General features: G+C 47.9%; 1 protein-coding gene across 4 annotated transcripts; it reads left to right on the forward strand.

Moving 5' to 3' along the window:
- The first annotated feature begins 5,710 nt into the window (after nucleotides 1-5,710).
- On the forward strand, nucleotides 5,711-15,370 carry SLC39A3 (solute carrier family 39 member 3). 4 transcript variants are annotated; one of them, XM_074939565.1, is made up of 4 exons: nucleotides 5,720-5,776; nucleotides 7,936-7,996; nucleotides 8,118-8,467; nucleotides 9,051-15,370. In XM_074939565.1, the coding sequence occupies exons 3-4, from the start codon at nucleotides 8,261-8,263 to the stop codon at nucleotides 9,789-9,791; spliced, it is 948 nt and encodes a 315-aa protein (XP_074795666.1). In that variant the 5' UTR covers nucleotides 5,720-5,776; nucleotides 7,936-7,996; nucleotides 8,118-8,260; the 3' UTR covers nucleotides 9,792-15,370. The 4 variants fall into 4 exon arrangements, with proteins under 4 accessions (XP_074795663.1, XP_074795666.1, XP_074795664.1 ...); XM_074939563.1 differs by lacking the exon at nucleotides 5,720-5,776 and adding an exon at nucleotides 6,295-6,782; XM_074939562.1 differs by lacking the exon at nucleotides 7,936-7,996 and having other exon boundaries at nucleotides 5,711-5,776.
- Nucleotides 15,371-17,492: the final 2,122 nt, after the last annotated feature.

A 17,492-nucleotide genomic window follows, 5' to 3' on the forward strand; every position in this document is an offset into this window, starting at 1 on the left:
AGAGCAGGGGATGTGTGTGAAGTGTCATATTGCCAGGTGCAAAAAATCATCTAGTTTAAAGCTTAGTAGGTGTAAGAGATTTAAAAAGTCTGGGAGATGAGTGAGAGGCAGGAGGTGTGTCCAACTAAATAGGTTTTTGTTGTTTTTGATACCATCTGTAAACAGTTTTTTTGTTTTTTTAAATACTCTAACTGTGGTCACTGTAACTTGTGGAGAATAAAATACTTTGATGCTCTCTTTGTCATCCCTTTTGATCAGAGGTGACCAAAACAACAAGGCCTATAAGGCACAGGGTGTGACTGGCTTGCCCAGTCTCTTCATAGGAATAATTAATTTGGGCCCCAGTCCTCGGAGCAATAACTCGTGAGTGGACTGCTGCACCTGTATGGAGCTCTGCTCGCTCCAGTGGGGTCTGCCCAGATACAGCAATCCACCCTGGTGCCAACACTTGCAGGATTGAGGTCTTGCTTCACTGTGCAACAGTTACAACCGGACAGAACCTACATGTGGTTTTTCTTTCCCTCTCACTACCCCTCTTTGCTGCTTGTTTTGCTCCTTTACCTGAAACTCTCTCCCTGCATATTTCTAAGTAATTTGGCAAAGAGAAACCAAACAGGATCTTTTATAGTTAAATTGAAAATTAATAACAAGGGAGAGATGCCAGCTAAAATTCACAACCTAGTTAGAAATCTGTCTCTCCATTTGTTACCAATTCCACCTGAGACTGGTAAAATTTACATTTTTAAATATTCTGATTTCCTTTTCATGTAGCTTATTTACTATTGTATGTGGCTCAGCTTGGCTATTGAAAATTGGCTAGTCAGTTTCACTTCATTTATATGCAGCTTCTAATCAGTTTCAGTCTGGGTGTCCTACATTGGCACTGTGCTGCAACCTTTGGGATGCAATCACTGCCGGGGAACGTTGCTACTTTGAAATTAGCTAGTCCCATAGCAATTTTTTTAAAAATTGGTGGAAATATATTTATTAAATGTTGCAAAAGCTGATTATTACTTAAACTCCTGGAAAATATTGGGCCTAAATTCTTCCCTTAAACTATTGCAGTTTAGCAGTCGTTTTTAGATATATACGGAAATGTTTTAAAGGGACACTATCAATTTAAAAATCAGACTTCTGTCTCGAGATTTTTATCAGTAACACCTAAGATTAGTAGAAATGAAACAGAGCTCAGTGAAACAATGTCTTATTCTTTTTGTGCATTTGACAGCATTGTATAAAGACAGTTTTGTTGCTTTCCCTTTTAGAGTCCGTGTCCTTTGTTTAGGTGGGTCTTTCCCAAAGTAATGGGAGAAGAAACAATTTTAAAACCAGGAACATGAAATTGTAGAACCACAAAGCTTAGGGGCAGTTGTGGAGCTGGAGATTACTTTCAATTCAATATTTTTAAGCAACTAGGTTTCAGGCTGGTGACGTCCCTTTCGTGTGACTTGATGAGAGTAGAATATTTTCTGTTGCTTTTTTACAGTTTTGAATAAACCCTCCTGCTGCAGCACGGCAGGACACGTTGCAGCGTGTTCTTGCATGAGCAATGGTTGGGGTCTCTCATCCGTTTTCGAGGCTACTGTAAGATCACAATTCGAGAATCACACACCGGGGGCTGCACTCTGCTTTCATTTCCATTTTTTTGAACGACTTTACTGCTTTGGCCTCCTGGTCCTTCTTTCCCACGTGGGTTGTCCTGTCACTAGGTTTATTTTTTTATGTCTTTTTGAGGGTTACCCAAAGGATACTTTAAATTTAGTGTTGTAAAAACAACATCCAGCACACATTACATGTGTGTAAAAACCACAGTTTTTATTGTGGACTGTTCAAGAGCTGGCATGGCATTTTCAGACTGTTCTTAGGGCTTCAAACTTTCTCCCCCCATCTTCCCAGCAAAAAGAGACCACTTTTATAGGAAAGGGCTGCGACTGGATGATCCAGTGTAGCATGTGGAAAACGACTAATATTTAGTCATGTCTAGCTCTCTGGAATACCTGCATCTACAGTCCATCTCACAAGCTGAAGGGGTGCAGCTCCTCTCACTGCGGGTACCCTGTGCAGGAAACGTTGTGCTTTGGTGAGGCTTTCATTTTATGTCCCCTGAGACCTTCTGTGGCTAGCAGTTCACATGCAGCACCTGCAGTGCTACATTTAAAACTAACTAATGCATTTACATGTTTTTATTTTAAAACACCCTACTATGTTAAAAAGATAAAACACCTAGAAAGTGAAACTGAGTGATGTCCTTGCAGTTTAGAACTTCAGCGTGGGAGCCATTGGCTAACTTTCTCTTCTCCTTTTGGTGTGAATTTTTTTTAAACAGTGGTTCACAGATACTGAAGGGTTTTTTTTAACCTTCAGGTTTAAGTCTTTCTAAATGACAAAGGAGCGTTGCATTCCTGCAGCTGGGTGAATGGTGTGTGTCTAACAAAAGTTTCCCTCACAGCTGCATTCATAGCTGATGCCTCAATGGATACAGTGAGGTTCTCAGCCAGAGCCATGGCCTCCACCTGCATAACCAGACCCCATCAATGGCTCCCACCCTGGAAACAAACTGCTCTTTTCTGGCTTTGAAGTTACTTCTGTTTTCCTCACAAGCATGATGACTTTGCGCAGGTGCAAGAAAGATGCAGACCTACACAGCAGGCTTTGTCAGGCCTGACTATAACTTCGCTCCCAACAAGAAACAATGTCTGTGGCTGTCACCAGCTATGAAAACTATGAAACTCAGCCCTTGGACAAAGTCCATCCCTTAAACGAGAGCAGTCCCAGGGAGAACTTGGACTCTCAATGTGAAACTTGAACCTTCCAGTTAAGGTGCTGCTATGCCTATGTTTTCCACTCCTAGAGGTGAATATTGGTCTTAATTCACCGATGCTTGGTAAGTTTGAGCCTGGTGAGGCTCTTAGAGAGAGAAATAAGTGCTCCACGATGTCCCTTGGCCCTCATCCGTGGTTGTGCTTTCTAAGTGCTACAGTAATATAAACTAAATCCATGTAGCTATGATAACTATAAGTATCCTCTTTTCCCCCAGTTCCCACCTTCCCACTGTCACCGCAGCCAGTCACTGAGCCCTCATGCACAAAATGAGGCCAGATGTAACTAGGGAAAAGCAAAGGTTTCTTGTGGCTGTGTCATTTGGGAGTTGGCAAAGGGGAAAGATCTGCTGGCTCTTTCCTCTCCACTGAGCAGCCCTGACAGATCGGCCCTGCTTCATCATTCATCCTACCTCCCCGTACCTTGGTGCAGCCTGTGCCTTCCTGTCTGTCTCACTCCACTGACTCCTCTGCCTAGGGCTGTAAATATCTGTCCTCTCCAACCCCACCTTTGTGTATTCAGAGCCTTCTGTTTCACAAAGCCAGCTGCCTTTCCTCTTCTTTGCAGATTTCCAATTAACTTGAGAGGATTTCTTGCCCCCTGCCCCCCAAAACCTCCTTTGCTTGAAAAGAAGCAGGTTTGGTTTCTTCTCTACCTCCACCCCTCAGACTGGGAAATGCTGCTGTTTGTCCCGTTTACTTTTCAGCTTTGCTACTATTACATTTGTGCGCATGTATGTGTGTCAGCTGATGGAAATGATAGAAATGCTACTTGGCTCTTCTGCATGCAGGATCTTCCATGTGGAGTTTGTGCTAGAAGCACAGCTGTTTGAGATGATTGGTGGTTGAAGGAATAGTGTCAATTTCTCCCCACCTTCTTGCACTCAATTCATGATCATTCCTGACCATATGTTTTCTTAGGGCTTAATACAGTCCACATGGTAATGATGGGGCTTCCACTACCTCCCTTGCAGCTGTTCCACAGTTGAAAAGCTCTTCGTTGGGAAAGTTTTCCTGGGTATTCAGCCTAAATGTTTTCCTTTATTTGTTCCTAGGTATGTGTACTTAATCTAATCAAACCAATTCCTCTCCCTCTTTTGTGTGTTTACACCCATCCAATACTGGCAGCTACATCCTGTCTCCCCTTATGATGGTCCTGCAAAATGCATTTATTTTACATCCCATGGATTCTGATCTTCTTTCCAAACAAAATTCATTTGAAAAACAGCATCTTGTGCATCAAAATATTAGCTGTTACCTATAAGGCCAGAGGTTTGTGGGACGGTGAAGGCCCCCTCCGGTAGCCTGGCAGGTGCAAAACTGGTGCAGTGGGGTGGGAACTACCTAGGGTCACCCACCATCTCTTAAAGGTGTTTAACTGCTCCTTGCCTTGTGTATTTACAGCAGTTTTTCCAAAGGTTGGGAGAATATTTAGTGCAGGTCGACATTTCCTAAGCTGTGGGTGAATGTCAGCCGGATTTCACCACAGTCCCTGTGCAACGGTTTGTGCGGTCAGGGGTGCAGAACAAACTGCCTTTTCTGTTTGCAAATGCAATAGTAGGACTCTTCCTGGGAGCAGAAATCCAGACCTTTAAGCTGGAAGGTGAGTCATGCCCTAAGGAGCACCTCTAGAGGGGGTATGTGGGGAGGCGCTTCTTACCTGTCTCTTGACCATCCACCTACAATGTAGAGGGAGGAAGTTTCTTTGTTTAGAATTTTTATTTTTAAGGGAGAGGACCTAGTTACGCCCCAGTGTGAATGAAGTCCTCCAACTTCTCAACAGGACAGCAGCACAAGTGGTGGTGCTGGTTGTCCCCGTAGATGCTACCTCCACCACTGTGTCTCCATCCTGAATTCCGGAGGTGTCACCTCGAGAACTGAGGGTTCAGTCTCTGTTGTCTCCGCCTCTCTGCTGAGACTGTTAGCCAGGGAACCAGTCCACAGCAGTTAGGGTGGTGTTTTTTTGTGATGTGGATGTTTGGCTGCTGCCCTGAGTGCACTCTATCCAACTTGCGTCACATTCGGTAGGTTGCTATTTTCATTCACTCCCACTTTGTCTATTCTAATGACTGATGTAGGGTTAAAATGTTCCATATCCTCATTGTGAGCTACCTAGGCCCTGCTTGATGTATACTGTTTTGGGAAACTTTGACTCTCCTCTCGCAAGGCAGTTGCTGAACTTTGCTGACAGCTTCTGCTCAAGCATTTTCTCTGTCAGAGGAGAGGCCTCCGTTGAAAGCTGCTGTTCTCACACGGATACCACCATTCTTCCCCTGCTCGAGCCTTGTTCATCTGAGAGTCCCTCAGAACTTGAGATGCTAGTTCAAGCGGAGCCTCGCTGCAGGGGGCCTAGTATTCGTCCTGTGTTCCAGTTAAGGAAACAAGCACAGGGTGCGGATGGGATTTGCTCATGATCACTCAAGAAGTCCCTGCTGGAGCCGGAAGCAGAACCCAGCAATCCTCCTCCCGCTCCCCTAGGGCTGCTGGAACAAATTTTATAGTGGGGGTGCTGAAAGCCGCTGAACCAAACTATAAGCCTTGTGTATAACAGAAACCAATTCAAGTTCGGGGGAGTGGCAGCACCCTTAGTTCCAGCACCTGTGCCCTCCCCTGCTGAAACCACCAGCCCCATACGCACAATGCCACTTTCAGCACCAATTGCCCCTGGACAGCTCTGCAGCCTCTAGAACAGGCACCGGAACCTTACACAGCGGGCCCTTGTTTCTCCTCGGGCCCTCCTCAGGGACGCACCCCGTGGCCCAGGGGGGCGAGCATTTTCCTGGCATAACGGGTAGGCGAGGCCAGAGGCGCTGATTGGCGTCCCCTCCAGCCAGTGAGAAACGGCGGTTGCTCTCCGGGCGTCCCCAGCAGCCAATCACAGGTGAACGTCTGCGGAAAGGGTGGGACCTCAGGGTTTGGGGGTTGCCCGGGCGTGGAGCCGGCCAAGGATCCCGAAGGTAAGTGAGGAGGGACCGTCCCGGAACCCGGGGGTGCTGGGGGACAAGGCCCGGGGGGGGAGCAGTGGGGACACGTGGGGGGATGGGACGTGGAGCGGGAGCCGGGGGTTTGGGAGCCTGGCTTGAGGCCCTGGGTGGGAGCCTGGGGACGGGTCGTGAGAGGGTCGAGGAGCCCTGGGCCTCCTGGGAGTCAGAGACAAGCGGGGGCGGGTGGCCACGGAGTCACGGTGCTGGCTGAGCCTGGCGCCAGGGACCGAGGGGCTAGTTTGGGGGGATGGGGATGGCGGAGGCGACTTTATCCGGCGGCGGCCCAGCTCTGTGAGGTGGGTGGGATTTTCTCCCACATCCCAAGGCTGGCAGGGCCATACTTTGCGGGGGGGGAGCGTGATGGTGCAGTGACCCAACAGCACTGTGCTCTGAGGGGGCAGCAAAGCTACGTGGAGCGTAGCCCCCCCCCCCCAATGAGGGACTAGCCGCAGCTGCTAGAAAATGCAGCTGCGGTTCCAACCCTCATGTCTTGGGTCAGCATTTTTGATTCCCTAGGAACGCAGGAGCTACCATCCTCTGTCAGAAGGCTGTTCAATCTAAATTTGCCGTGCCCGGTCCAATTTGATAGGGCTGTCGTATGAGCTACAGGCATTAATAACCTTCCCAAATATTTTCAGGGATCCCAGCATGGTCTTGTGTATATGACAACGTAGCGTGATCAAAACGTCATATCGACTTTGTCCTAGAGATCAAAGGATTTACAAAGGGCAAACTTGGTTCGTCAGTGTCCCTTTTTTCAAGTCATTAAAACATGACTTTGGCATTAAAACAGTCTTTGGGTCTGGTACAATGTTATAATGCAACAATTTTGTTCCAGGAGAAATTATCTACGAAATGATAATTCCCCTCTGCTATTAGAACCATGCAGCTCAGAAAGGAAAACACTGCCACCCCCTCAAGGAAATCTGTAGCCCCAAGGTTTTTTGTTTTCAATCTCATTTGCTGGTCCGGTAACCAGGTATCCAATTATCTACCTTGTCTATCATTGCTTTGAGCATCAGCGTGGCTATGAACATTTTGTCTTTGTTCATTAGAGTGAAATATATTGTGGTTCAGACTGCTGAGTGCTCCCAGCCGTATGGAACTCTTTACCTTTGTGCCACAGCAGTAAGAACCTCTCAACGTGCCATTGATTTGACTTTGTAAATTAGTTCAGTGTAATAGCTAAGGGAAACGGGCTAGAATCTTAGCTGTACTTTTGCCTAATTTCTAGATCTTGAGGGAAACATCATTGATGATAGTATACCTGTAAAAAATGTTTAATCTTAATTTAACCCATTTCTTCTTTTAAAGTGCTTTGTGGAATACAAATTGCACCCTGGCTGCATATGCCATATGGGGGGGAAAACTTTTGTGTTTCAGAGTAAATTGTTTATAATGATCCAGGGATCTTGAGTTTTACATCTTTGTCTTTTGTGAAGCTACCATCTGTTTGTTCTTTCACCCACTCTGTTGTTGTTCTGTATGAGAAAATAAAGAATAAATACTGAATTTCTGCCAAGGGCTTCCCTTTAAAGGGCATACTACAGATGGTTTAGGGTTGGTTTAGATTTTTGCTAGGCAAAAATAATCGTATTTCAAAACCTAATAATATACATGATTTCAGGATTGTTTATTCATTTAATTTAAAACTGGCTTTTTAAATAGTTCAGCCATTCACCTGCAGAATTGGCCGCCCAACCGTTGCGGCAGGATTTTCAGCCCAACCATAGCGACATTGCAGTTTGGGCGTAAGAAACGGAAACTGACCCAGCTCAGTGAAATTTAAAAAGAAACCCACATAAATGGTGAAAGTGGATTTTAAAAAGTGTAATTTCAACAACATAAGGTACCCACACCATAGATGAAGTAATATTCTTCCAAGGCGGCTTGAATTAAAGCCCGAATCCTGCAGTTGGATTTTGATGGGTGCAAGGTTCTGCCCTTGTGGCTCCCATTGCAGGATTGGAACCTGCATTTTCTGCGTTTTACCGTGCCTGGGTCTCTCAGATTGCGCCACCTGAGGTTGCCTCTATTCAGTATGAAAGAGCTGGTGGCACTTTTTACAGGGTCATGAGTTTGCCCTGTGTCCTAACTTTGAAAATTTCCCTTTTCTCTGCTTACCTCCTTAGCCCCATTTGTGCAGGCTAGCTATTTGGTTCCCTCCACTCTAGAGATGGCTGCGTGTTAGTGGTGAGTGACGTAATTCCTGTATGTAGATTGAAATGCAAGTTTGGGATGAAAGGTGCTCTATCGCATGCTCTAACTATTTATTTACATAGGAAAATATCATTTGTCTTGCTCCTTTCCACAGCTAGCGAGCTCAGGAACATGATTCTCTGGACACTGGTTTTTGCTGTTTAAATGCTGATATAACAATTAAAGTAACTATTTGAAGGACCCCAGCAAACTCACTTTTCAGAGTCCCTGGCAGGGGACATTCTCCAGGGAGACAAGATGAATATCAAAGCAGTCAAAGTTCTGTGTCTGCTGGGGGTCTTTTTCCTCATGCTGCTCGGGTCCCTCCTGCCTGTCAAGATAATAGAAGCAGATTATGAGAAAGCTCATCGCTCCAGAAAGGTCATTGCCCTCTGCAATTCCTTCGGAGGAGGGGTCTTCCTGGCCACCTGCTTCAACGCCTTGCTCCCCGCCGTACGAGAAAAGGTAGCTGTGGGTAAATTCGTTGGGGTTTTGTTTTGCAGCTGTAATGACTCCAGATAGTCCCTTCTGTTCTGACGCGGGGATTTGGGAATGTCCTCTGCTTTCAGGTGATATTGCTTTGAAGATGTTGTCCGATATGATAACAGTGCCACAGGCCAGGGCTTCCCAGCATGTTCAGGAAGCTACCACTTTATCAGACCAAACCCTCTGCTCTGCAAGCTGGTGCCACACAGGGGCTTCTGCTAATCCCAGTGCTACAAGGGCACAAGCCTGGGCTGCCCTTAACCCCAGACTCATCATTGTGAGACTAGGCAGTGCCAGCTTCATTGCATATTAAAGTGTACACCATTAAACAGAAGCCATGGGAACCCCAGGAAGAGGCTGATCCTTAAAGCAAGGTGGAGGATCCTAGAGACCCAGTAACACAAGCCTGATGTACCCTGGTGGATGCCCGTGGTTGGGTACCTGCTGTGGTTCCAGCCTTTGCATTGAAAACGTTTAAAGCTTAGGGAGAAGTCCCCCATGTTATTTTGAATGGTGAATGATGCAGCCAGTTTCACTGCAGATTCCTTTCCCTTTGTTCCAGCTTCAAGAAGTTCTCAAGCTTGGGAAGGTGACCGCAGACTACCCCCTGGCCGAGACCATCATGCTGGTGGGCTTCTTTATGACTGTCTTTGTGGAGCAGCTCATCCTGACCTTTCGGAAGGAGAAGCCTTCCTTCATCGACCTGGAGACCTTCAACGCCGGCTCAGATGTCGGGAGTGACTCAGAATATGAGAGCCCCTTCATAGCATCTTCCAGAGGGCACACGCTTTACCATGAGCGTGGCCACCACTCCCACAGCCATGGCTTGAACATCCAGGAGCTTTCCCAATCCAGCCCCTTGCGGCTCTTCAGCCTGGTGTTTGCCTTGTCTGCCCACTCCATCTTTGAGGGCCTGGCCCTGGGCCTACAGGAGGAAGGAAACAAAGTCATGAGTCTGTTCCTGGGCGTGGCCATTCATGAGACACTGGTGGCTGTGGCGCTGGGCATCAGCATGGCCAAGATCTCATTAACACTGAAGGACGCTGCCAAGCTAGCACTTACGGTGAGTTTGATGATTCCTTTGGGTATTGGGATCGGCATGGGCATTGAGAGTGCCCAGAACTTGGCCAGCAGTGTGGCTTCTGTGCTCTTACAGGGCATTGCTGCTGGAACTTTCTTGTTTGTCACCTTCTTTGAGATCCTGGCAAAGGAACTGGAAGATAAGAATGATCGCTTGCTGAAGGTCCTCTTCCTGGTCTTGGGCTACACGACCTTGGCGTTGCTCATCTTTTTCAAGTGGTGAAGGCTGGAGTGACGGACAGTAAACCCCGATTCCTCCCTGTTGTAAATGGTGCCGAGAACAAGACCCCTTTCCAGCCAAGTAGGGACACTGAGGAACATCACAGTCTGGGGGGTGTTTACGCATCGACCTGGCAAAAGGGCTGCACAGAAAATAAGATTGGGGAGTGTCCAGAAAGAGGTTTTGTGTGGCATTGGAACAATGGGTTGTGACGTTGGTGTGGAGATTGCTGGAGGTCATGGTGAAGTAACTGGTTGTAACATTACCGCCGAAGGGACCTTGTCTGCTGTGCATTCTGCTGTTTGTCTAGAGCTCCCACCCCACAGCACAGGGTAACCTGACTTTATATTCTGTCGCTCCTGCCTTCAGTCTCTGGGCTCCAAGGAGGTGAAAAGTAACGGAGAAATCAAACTGAAAGCAGGCTGGGGTAATGGATCGCAAAACAGCACTAAGCTGCTTGTGCCAGTTTAGTTTTGAGAAGAAACCTGGTTGGTGTTAATAACTGCCAAAAATATCAACTGTTCTGGGATACAACAAATGTCTTTTAGGTGAGATTTGAGCTAGGATCCTCTGCTCGCAGAAATTCTGTTAAACCACAAAAGGTCCATTGTGTCGGTATTGTTCCTGAGAGATTAATCAAAGAAACAGGCCAGAGTCCTTTTTACCCCCATGTGTCGTGTTCCATCACTGTTGTCTGGCCCTTCATTGCACAGTCACCGATGTGAATCTCTAGGAGTTTGGGTAACGATCACTTTGAAAAACTTAGCATTAAAATCCAAAATCCTTTCCAAAGCATCCAGGGAGCTCTGGCCTCATGGTCTTGAGTTTGTAACAAACGGATGTTTGCAATTTCCAGAACACAGAGTTAGGGCATTTCAACTGTCTGAGGTGGATTTTGGTTTGTGGGGGACTCACCCTTGGATGGATCCAAAATGACTCTCCCAAAGCCATGTCGTCTTTGTGCTAACGTGTTTGCTTCTCTCTTATACTGGCACATCTGTCCCATATGGTGACTGACGAGGACCAACTGATGGTGTCTGGCAACCAATATTTTAATTGCTACAGAACACCAAAGTTAATTAATCTTACTTGGAAGAAATGGGGAGGAGCTAATTATAGGCCTCAGGTGACCCCAGTTAGCAAGGGCCAGTTAAAATACAGTTTGGCATGATGTGCTAATTTGGTTCCCAAATACAGAATTGCTGGCAGGTGGCATTGTAAACGTTCTCTCTCTCGTAGCTAGCCACCACATGGAGGTTTGCCTCCAGCGCAGCAGTCACAACCTACCCTGCTGCTTCTATCGCTCGCCCTTCATTCTGGCCTCTTCAGGGCTTTGATGGCAAGACAGGCATAGTGCCCGTAATGACTTGGAGATTTCTGCGTGTAAAACATTCAATCAGATATGAAAACTACACAACGGCTGTAGAACACGAGTGGCGAGGGAGTATATTTGGGGGTCTTTGATGCTGTGAGATAGGATAGATTGTATTCTTTCCTGCTCTCCCACACCACCTTAGTATCAGGGAATCTATCAGTTTGGTTTGGATCTTGAATCATAGACTATCAGGGTTGGAAGGGACCTCAGGAGGTCATCTAGTCCAACCCCCTGCTCAAAGCAGGACCAATCCCCAATTTTTGCCCCAGATCCCTAAATGGCCCCCTCAAGGATTGAACTCACAACCCTGGGTTTAGCAGGCCAATGCTCAAACCACTGAGCTATCCCTCCCCCCAAATCGTCCTCACTGCTGGAGTGACTGAGACCGGGGGATGAGCCTAGAAGTTCTGAGTTCAATTCTGGCTCTGCCATAGAAGCCCTGAGTGACCTTGGCTAGGTCTTTCCCCCTCTGTGAAAAGGGGCTGATGATATTTATCCTGCCCCCTGGGAGTGTTGTGAGAATTAGCCAGTTCATGTCCTGGCTGTGGAAGTGCTGAGTATTATCACTAGAAAGGGGGTGCGTGTGTGGTGAGAATGGACCCCAACATGTTTGTGGGCTTTAATGTGCAACTAGGTAGGTCACGGGCAGTTCACAGGGGATTGGTTTTATGTTGTTCATTTTGTAAATCAAAGGTGGGATGGGTATTGCTGCCGATTAATTGCTGCTTTTCTAAAGCTGGTCTGTGTCTGGCTGCAGACCCTTTTGTCCTGCATTGGCTCCATCCTGCAGGTAGGTGGCCAGAAGATTTGAGCACCTCCAAGACAGTGGAAGTGGGCAGTGTCTGAGTGCCCAGGTTTTCACTTGCCCATTTGTTCAAGAGCATTTTGTTTTCCTCCACTTCCACATTCAGGATCCTCCCCCATCCTCAAACCCTTCAGCTGGCCAGGCAGGGCTGATATTACCACTGGATTTCAATGTGTGAGCAGCAGTCTCTATCAGACTGTCACATGTACAGGCCTGTCATTTCTCTAATGCTCTGACTGTGACTGGGGCGGTGTATTTTGGGGTGACATGAACTGGAGAAGCGAGGTGCAGAAGAGTTGGATCTCCCTTCTGTCATCAACTCTTTCCTGTAAGAGGAGCCAAAATCCCAAGGTGGTATCCAGATTTGCATCTCTCCTGTGGCAAACCACAGCCACTGGTAATGGCTGCCTCTTTACTGGAGCTCCCATGCACCTCTGCCAGTGCTTGTAGGACACCCTGGTATTTGCTGAATGCCAATCAGAGCAAGGTAGGAGATGGAGTGCCTCCCTGTAAGTGATCCACAGCCTGAAGGATGCTCTCAAGCTAAATCAATAGCCAAGACTTATCCCAACAAAGCTCCAGTGAATTGCAGGAATGTGCCTACCCCAGTCCAAACCAGGAATAGATTTCCTGGCCCAGAAAGATGCACTTGCTCAGTGGTACTTCTGAGTTAAGGGCCCTTCTCTGCAGAGTTTGTCCGAAGGAAGGAGCGAGAGTCCAGGTTTCCTTATCTGGGAAGTTAGCAGCATCTTCTGTCAGCATCCTTTCCCCACCCTGCTACTGCTGAGTGGGTGCCTGGCTCAGGCCTGCAGGAAGCCTCTTCAGGAGTGCAGGCCAGATTGCTTACTCTCTGCTGGGACGCACAGGAAAGCTGCCCCGTGGCTCTGGGCATGTGTTTGTGCATGTGCACGTGTGTCCCCCAGCCAGTGCTGCAGATTTCTTTCCATGGAACGTGGCTTTGATTTCATCTTGACATTCCCGTAACAAGATCACAGGACAGATTGCTGGTCTTTATGGACAGGGAGCTGCAAGGTCCAGCCCAGGCGCTGCACCGTGCTGAAATCCTCCCAGTCACATCAGATGGTAGAAGGGCCTTTGCAGCCGTTTACATTGACCGAGTTAAACTGGCGTAGGCGAGGGGTCATTCAGCTCCTCTAACTGAATGTCAAGCGCATAAATACCACGTAAAGGAAGGGCTCCTCCTTTCCAGCATGTGGTGAGTGATGTAGACCTGCACATGGATCACATCCAGCCCCCTGGGATGATGATTGGTCTGCCGAGGTTTGAACATGTTCTAGCTACCACTCAGCCTGCAGATTCTTGTATCAAGAATGTCTATACTGCCATTTCTAGCCCCGCAAGCCAGAGTCAATTGACCCAGGCTCGGTGCCTTGGCCCTGCAGGTTTTTCTTCGCAGTGTAGACATACCCCATGACACAAAAAGAGACAATGGCCAAACTTAAAACTAGTCCTTGTAACAAGGAGAAATAACTGGCTTTAGTGCAGTTTCCTTCCCAACCCAGACTAGAAAGAATGGTGAAAGCTCAGGGAACTCGAGTGGCTATGAAAATGGCACTCCCATTTTGAGTGACCTTTTTCGTCTCTCTCGTAAACGCTGGCTTTCTCCAAAGGGACGTCCATTCGGGACTAGTGCTGTGGTTAGAGAGAGACCAAACCTGTTAGGTAATAGAAACAGCCCCTTGGCAGGGCAGAAGGTGTGTCCTCCAATCAGATATCCCATTTTCACCTTCTATTAAAGGCCAAGTGACCTGTACCACTTTGGTGTAGATTTCGGTTTCAAAATAGCTTATTTTACAAGCGTAGGTCCCGATTCTGCAGTCGGATCTACACAGAGGGACCCTGCACTAGCACAAGTCTGATCAGAAAATCAGCCATAACGAAGGGAGAAACAATTGAGTACACTGTGGGGCATGATGAAGTTGTGATTGTTGTCTGTGTTGTGTGTCCATATGATTGTTGGTTCTCAGATGCACTGACTGACCCTACTTACCCTGCCTCTGTACCATATTTCATTGTGGTCTGAGGTAATGTGTTTTTCAGCTAGACAAATGCAATGAATTGAATAGAATAGAAGCGAAAATCCATCAGCTGCTCTGAGTTTAAGACAGCCCATTAGCGAGGAGGGCGCCATGGGAAGTGAATTTTTGAGCATACTGGGGTTCTTCAGTGCTTGTGTCACATCCTAAATGGATACGTGTGAATGTGGGCATGGTGCTGTGGCTGCCACATGCAGACTCCTCCTGGGAGGAAGACGCAGTCCCTGGTGATTTTTTTTAACCAAGGGCTGGGCAGACACATCTGTAGCCTTTATAAATGGCCGGGGGGGGGGCGGGGTTGTAAATAGGAATGCTGGTGTCAGTATAAATATCTAAAATGGGACAGATCTGAATGTCCGTTAACATAGGTTAGAAAATCAGAGGCTATCTGGATTTAAATGAGTATTTAACCACTGGGCCTTGTTGGGTATTTTAGATTGTAGTTCTCTGACCTTCTGTGGATCCCTTTGTAAGGGGGAGGATCTTTTGCTGGCCCATCTGCCCTCCTGGCATCCAAGTCCCCCTCCCTGATCCTGACTGTCCCCTTCTGTGGCTCTGTCCGGAGAGATGTGTCTGTCTCCTAGCTGAGGGGTTGGGGTTAAAATCCTAATGCCAAAGCAGACAACCCTAGCTACAAGATTTTTTTTAAAAGAACTCTGTGGTGTCCCAGGGGCATCTGCTCAGGATGGGCAAATCTGAGTGTACCCCAAGCTATTAGCAAAGGGCTAAAGGCATTTTCAGATTGTTTGGACACCACACACCCCCCAGTAGTGAGAGTGGGACTGATACAGCTTAAAATACTCCTGTGGGGGTTGCTCTTGTGCAAGAGATTGTGCTCACAGAAGAGGAAAGTGTACCCCTCAAGGGAACTGAAAGTCCTCCTGGTATGGACTGAGGTTTGGCACAGGAGGCAGTCCCAACCCTCAACACATCGTCCTAGCAGGATTGATCGTACTTGTTAATATTCCTGCAGAAGGACCCCTTAGAGCCAGGCCTGGGGCGAGTGCTGGTCATTCATCATTCTCGGGTTCCAGGGTTCCAGCTGGGCTGATGGAAGGGGCGAGCCCTTTGCAATCAAGGCAGGTTTCTGTTTTGATAGACTTTGGGATTTAACACCTTAAGAGCCACAAACTTGGCACATTTTGTAGATGGATCAGGGATTGTCTCAGGTCAGACCTTTTCCTGTTAATCTGCTGTGCTCCAGAATGATCCACCCATGTGTGTGATGAGAATATTTATTTAACTGCGCGGGCAACTTGCGGTTATTATTTGTACAGTTGTTGTTTTCTTTAGAAAAGCAGAAAGCTGACAACTGCTCCCAATAAACACTATGTTCTTTTCTTGATTCGTTTCGTTCACTTGTTTAGTTCTTAATGTTTCTGGGCCGCTCTGCCTGTGACACCATGGCCCAGTCTGCTTCTGCGGATGCTTCTCCATGACGTACACGTGGTGTGCATTTAGCTTGTGGGTAAGGGGCCCCGAAACAGCCAGAGCCTTCCATGCCGTGATCCAGTTCCAGTTTTACACCCTGGGCCTGGCTAACTGTAAAAGCCATTTGGGTCAGTTCAGACCTGATTTCTGTGGAGTTGTCTGCTTATTTCCAATAGGAATTTGGCTTATGGGGGCCAACTGCTCGTTGTCTTGCACAGGCATTTATACCCATGCTCTGTGGGTGCATAAGGCCCCCATTCTCATCTGGGGGGTTGGTTTTACAGCTCTGCACTGGCATGACTGTCCCAGGCACAGGGCCAGGGTGAATTGACCCACAAAGTCTAGTTGAGTAAACCGAAAAGCAGCTAGGACTGTTGCAGACAGGGTTGTTACGTATTTGTGTTCTGGTAGTGCCTAGCAAACCTAGTCATGCTGTGCTAGGTGCTGTACAGACACAAAGCAAAAGACGGGTTCTGTCCCAAAGTGCTGACAGCCCAAGTATAGTAGTTGGGAAATATTCGCCCACTAGATCAGGTGTGGGAGCAAACCTCATCATCCCTACACTTGATCTCAGCCACCAGGCCAATGGAGATGCCCCGTGGAATCTCTGACATGCTTCACCCAGTGGGGTTCACCAAAGACAATACAGCCCGCAGGAGTCCTTCCAGCGGGAACCTTGGAGTGAAAGGAATGAGAGGAGGAAGAGCCCAGCATCCGTTAAAACGATGGAGGAGCCTTGATTTCTTTTTTTAATGAGTAACGGTTCAGCTCCTTCCACGCCAAGGGGCCAAGGAATTGTTCCGTACATGCTGCCGCTGGGCAGTGAGGGGGTGGGTTTATTATGCACCTAGGAAAGCCCCATCTTGGCCCTGAATCATTGGTAGAGGAAGAGTCTGTCTCCCCCAGGGGGTCACTGCCTAACATCCCTTGTAATCAGGGTGGGAAGCATCGTGTTCGCAGCAGGATCCTGTCACTTGCATCTCCAGGGAGGAGTCTCCCGAGAATGCGGCGACCCCTCCCTGCTGGCTCTGTGCTATTACTCACTTGTGTTTCTCAATGGGAGTCGTGCTGACAGCTGCGTGGGAGCCGCACTCATTCAGCGACGGCCAGGCTCCTCCGCTGGCAGCTATTAATAGCAGCTGCAGATTTTAATTGCTGTTGTGCCAGCATTCACATGAGTCATCCCACCTCCGGCTCCCACGCAGGGATTCGCAGAGAGGCACTGAGCGGCCTGGCAATCCCAGTCCACCGGGATCGGAACTGTGGGCCCTCAGCAGAACAAGACCTGCCTCTGCACTCTCCTTCTAGTTCTTTCTCGGTTCTTTCCCTGCTTCATTCATGAAGAGAGACTAGAGCCTCCTCCAGCCGGATTGATCTCAGGGCCATTTTAAAGTCTTTCTGAGTTTTGAACAGATTTCTAAAAAATGGAGACTGGAAAATCCTCTCCGAGGCAAAGAAGGTGCGGGAGCCTGGGGGCAGCTTGCTGCACAGCTGGGCCAGCTTAGGGGTGGCCAGTCTTCCAGGCTGCTAAGCTGGCTCCTTTCGGCAGCACTAACCCTTGTCCCTGAAGCTGAATGCAAATGAGGGGCAGACGGTTTCACTTAGATGACCTTGTTCAGATTGAAAGCTTTTGGGGCCAGCTTTGTCCTGTGTTTGTACAGTGCCTAGCACAGAGGGCTCCTAGTCCATGACTCATAATTCATAATCCCCTTGCTTTCTCGGATGGGCCTGCCAGCAAGGTTACATCTTTAGTACTCCTATCCAGGGAGAGGATGAAGGCCACCCAGTAATTTGTATGATGATAACAGTTTCTATTAACCTCCCACCTGGGACGGGTTTGAAGCAGGGCCCAAGAGGCAAGATATTGCACTGGGTAGCCTGGGCCAAGAGATCTCAAGGAGCCAAGACAGTGATCTAAGGATGCCGCTTGGCATAAACAGTGGGGTGGGTATATGCAGTGGCTTTGGCCTGGGACCTCGGCGCAAGATTGGGCCAGCAAAGGGTAGAAAGGTGGGTGTTTAAAATCTGAAGATAAT

The sequence above is a fragment of the Natator depressus genome, chromosome 25 (assembly GCF_965152275.1).
Source record: "Natator depressus isolate rNatDep1 chromosome 25, rNatDep2.hap1, whole genome shotgun sequence".
Taxonomy (NCBI): domain Eukaryota; kingdom Metazoa; phylum Chordata; order Testudines; family Cheloniidae; genus Natator; species Natator depressus.

Bases quoted from the DNA above. Each gene is read 5' to 3' on its own strand.
- SLC39A3 (XM_074939562.1), top strand. From the start codon at position 8,261: ATGAATATCAAAGCAGTCAAAGTTCTGTGTCTGCTGGGGGTCTTTTTC. The intron at 8,468-9,050 runs GTAGCTGTGGGT...CCTTTGTTCCAG, and splicing joins TCCCCGCCGTACGAGAAAAG to CTTCAAGAAGTTCTCAAGCT.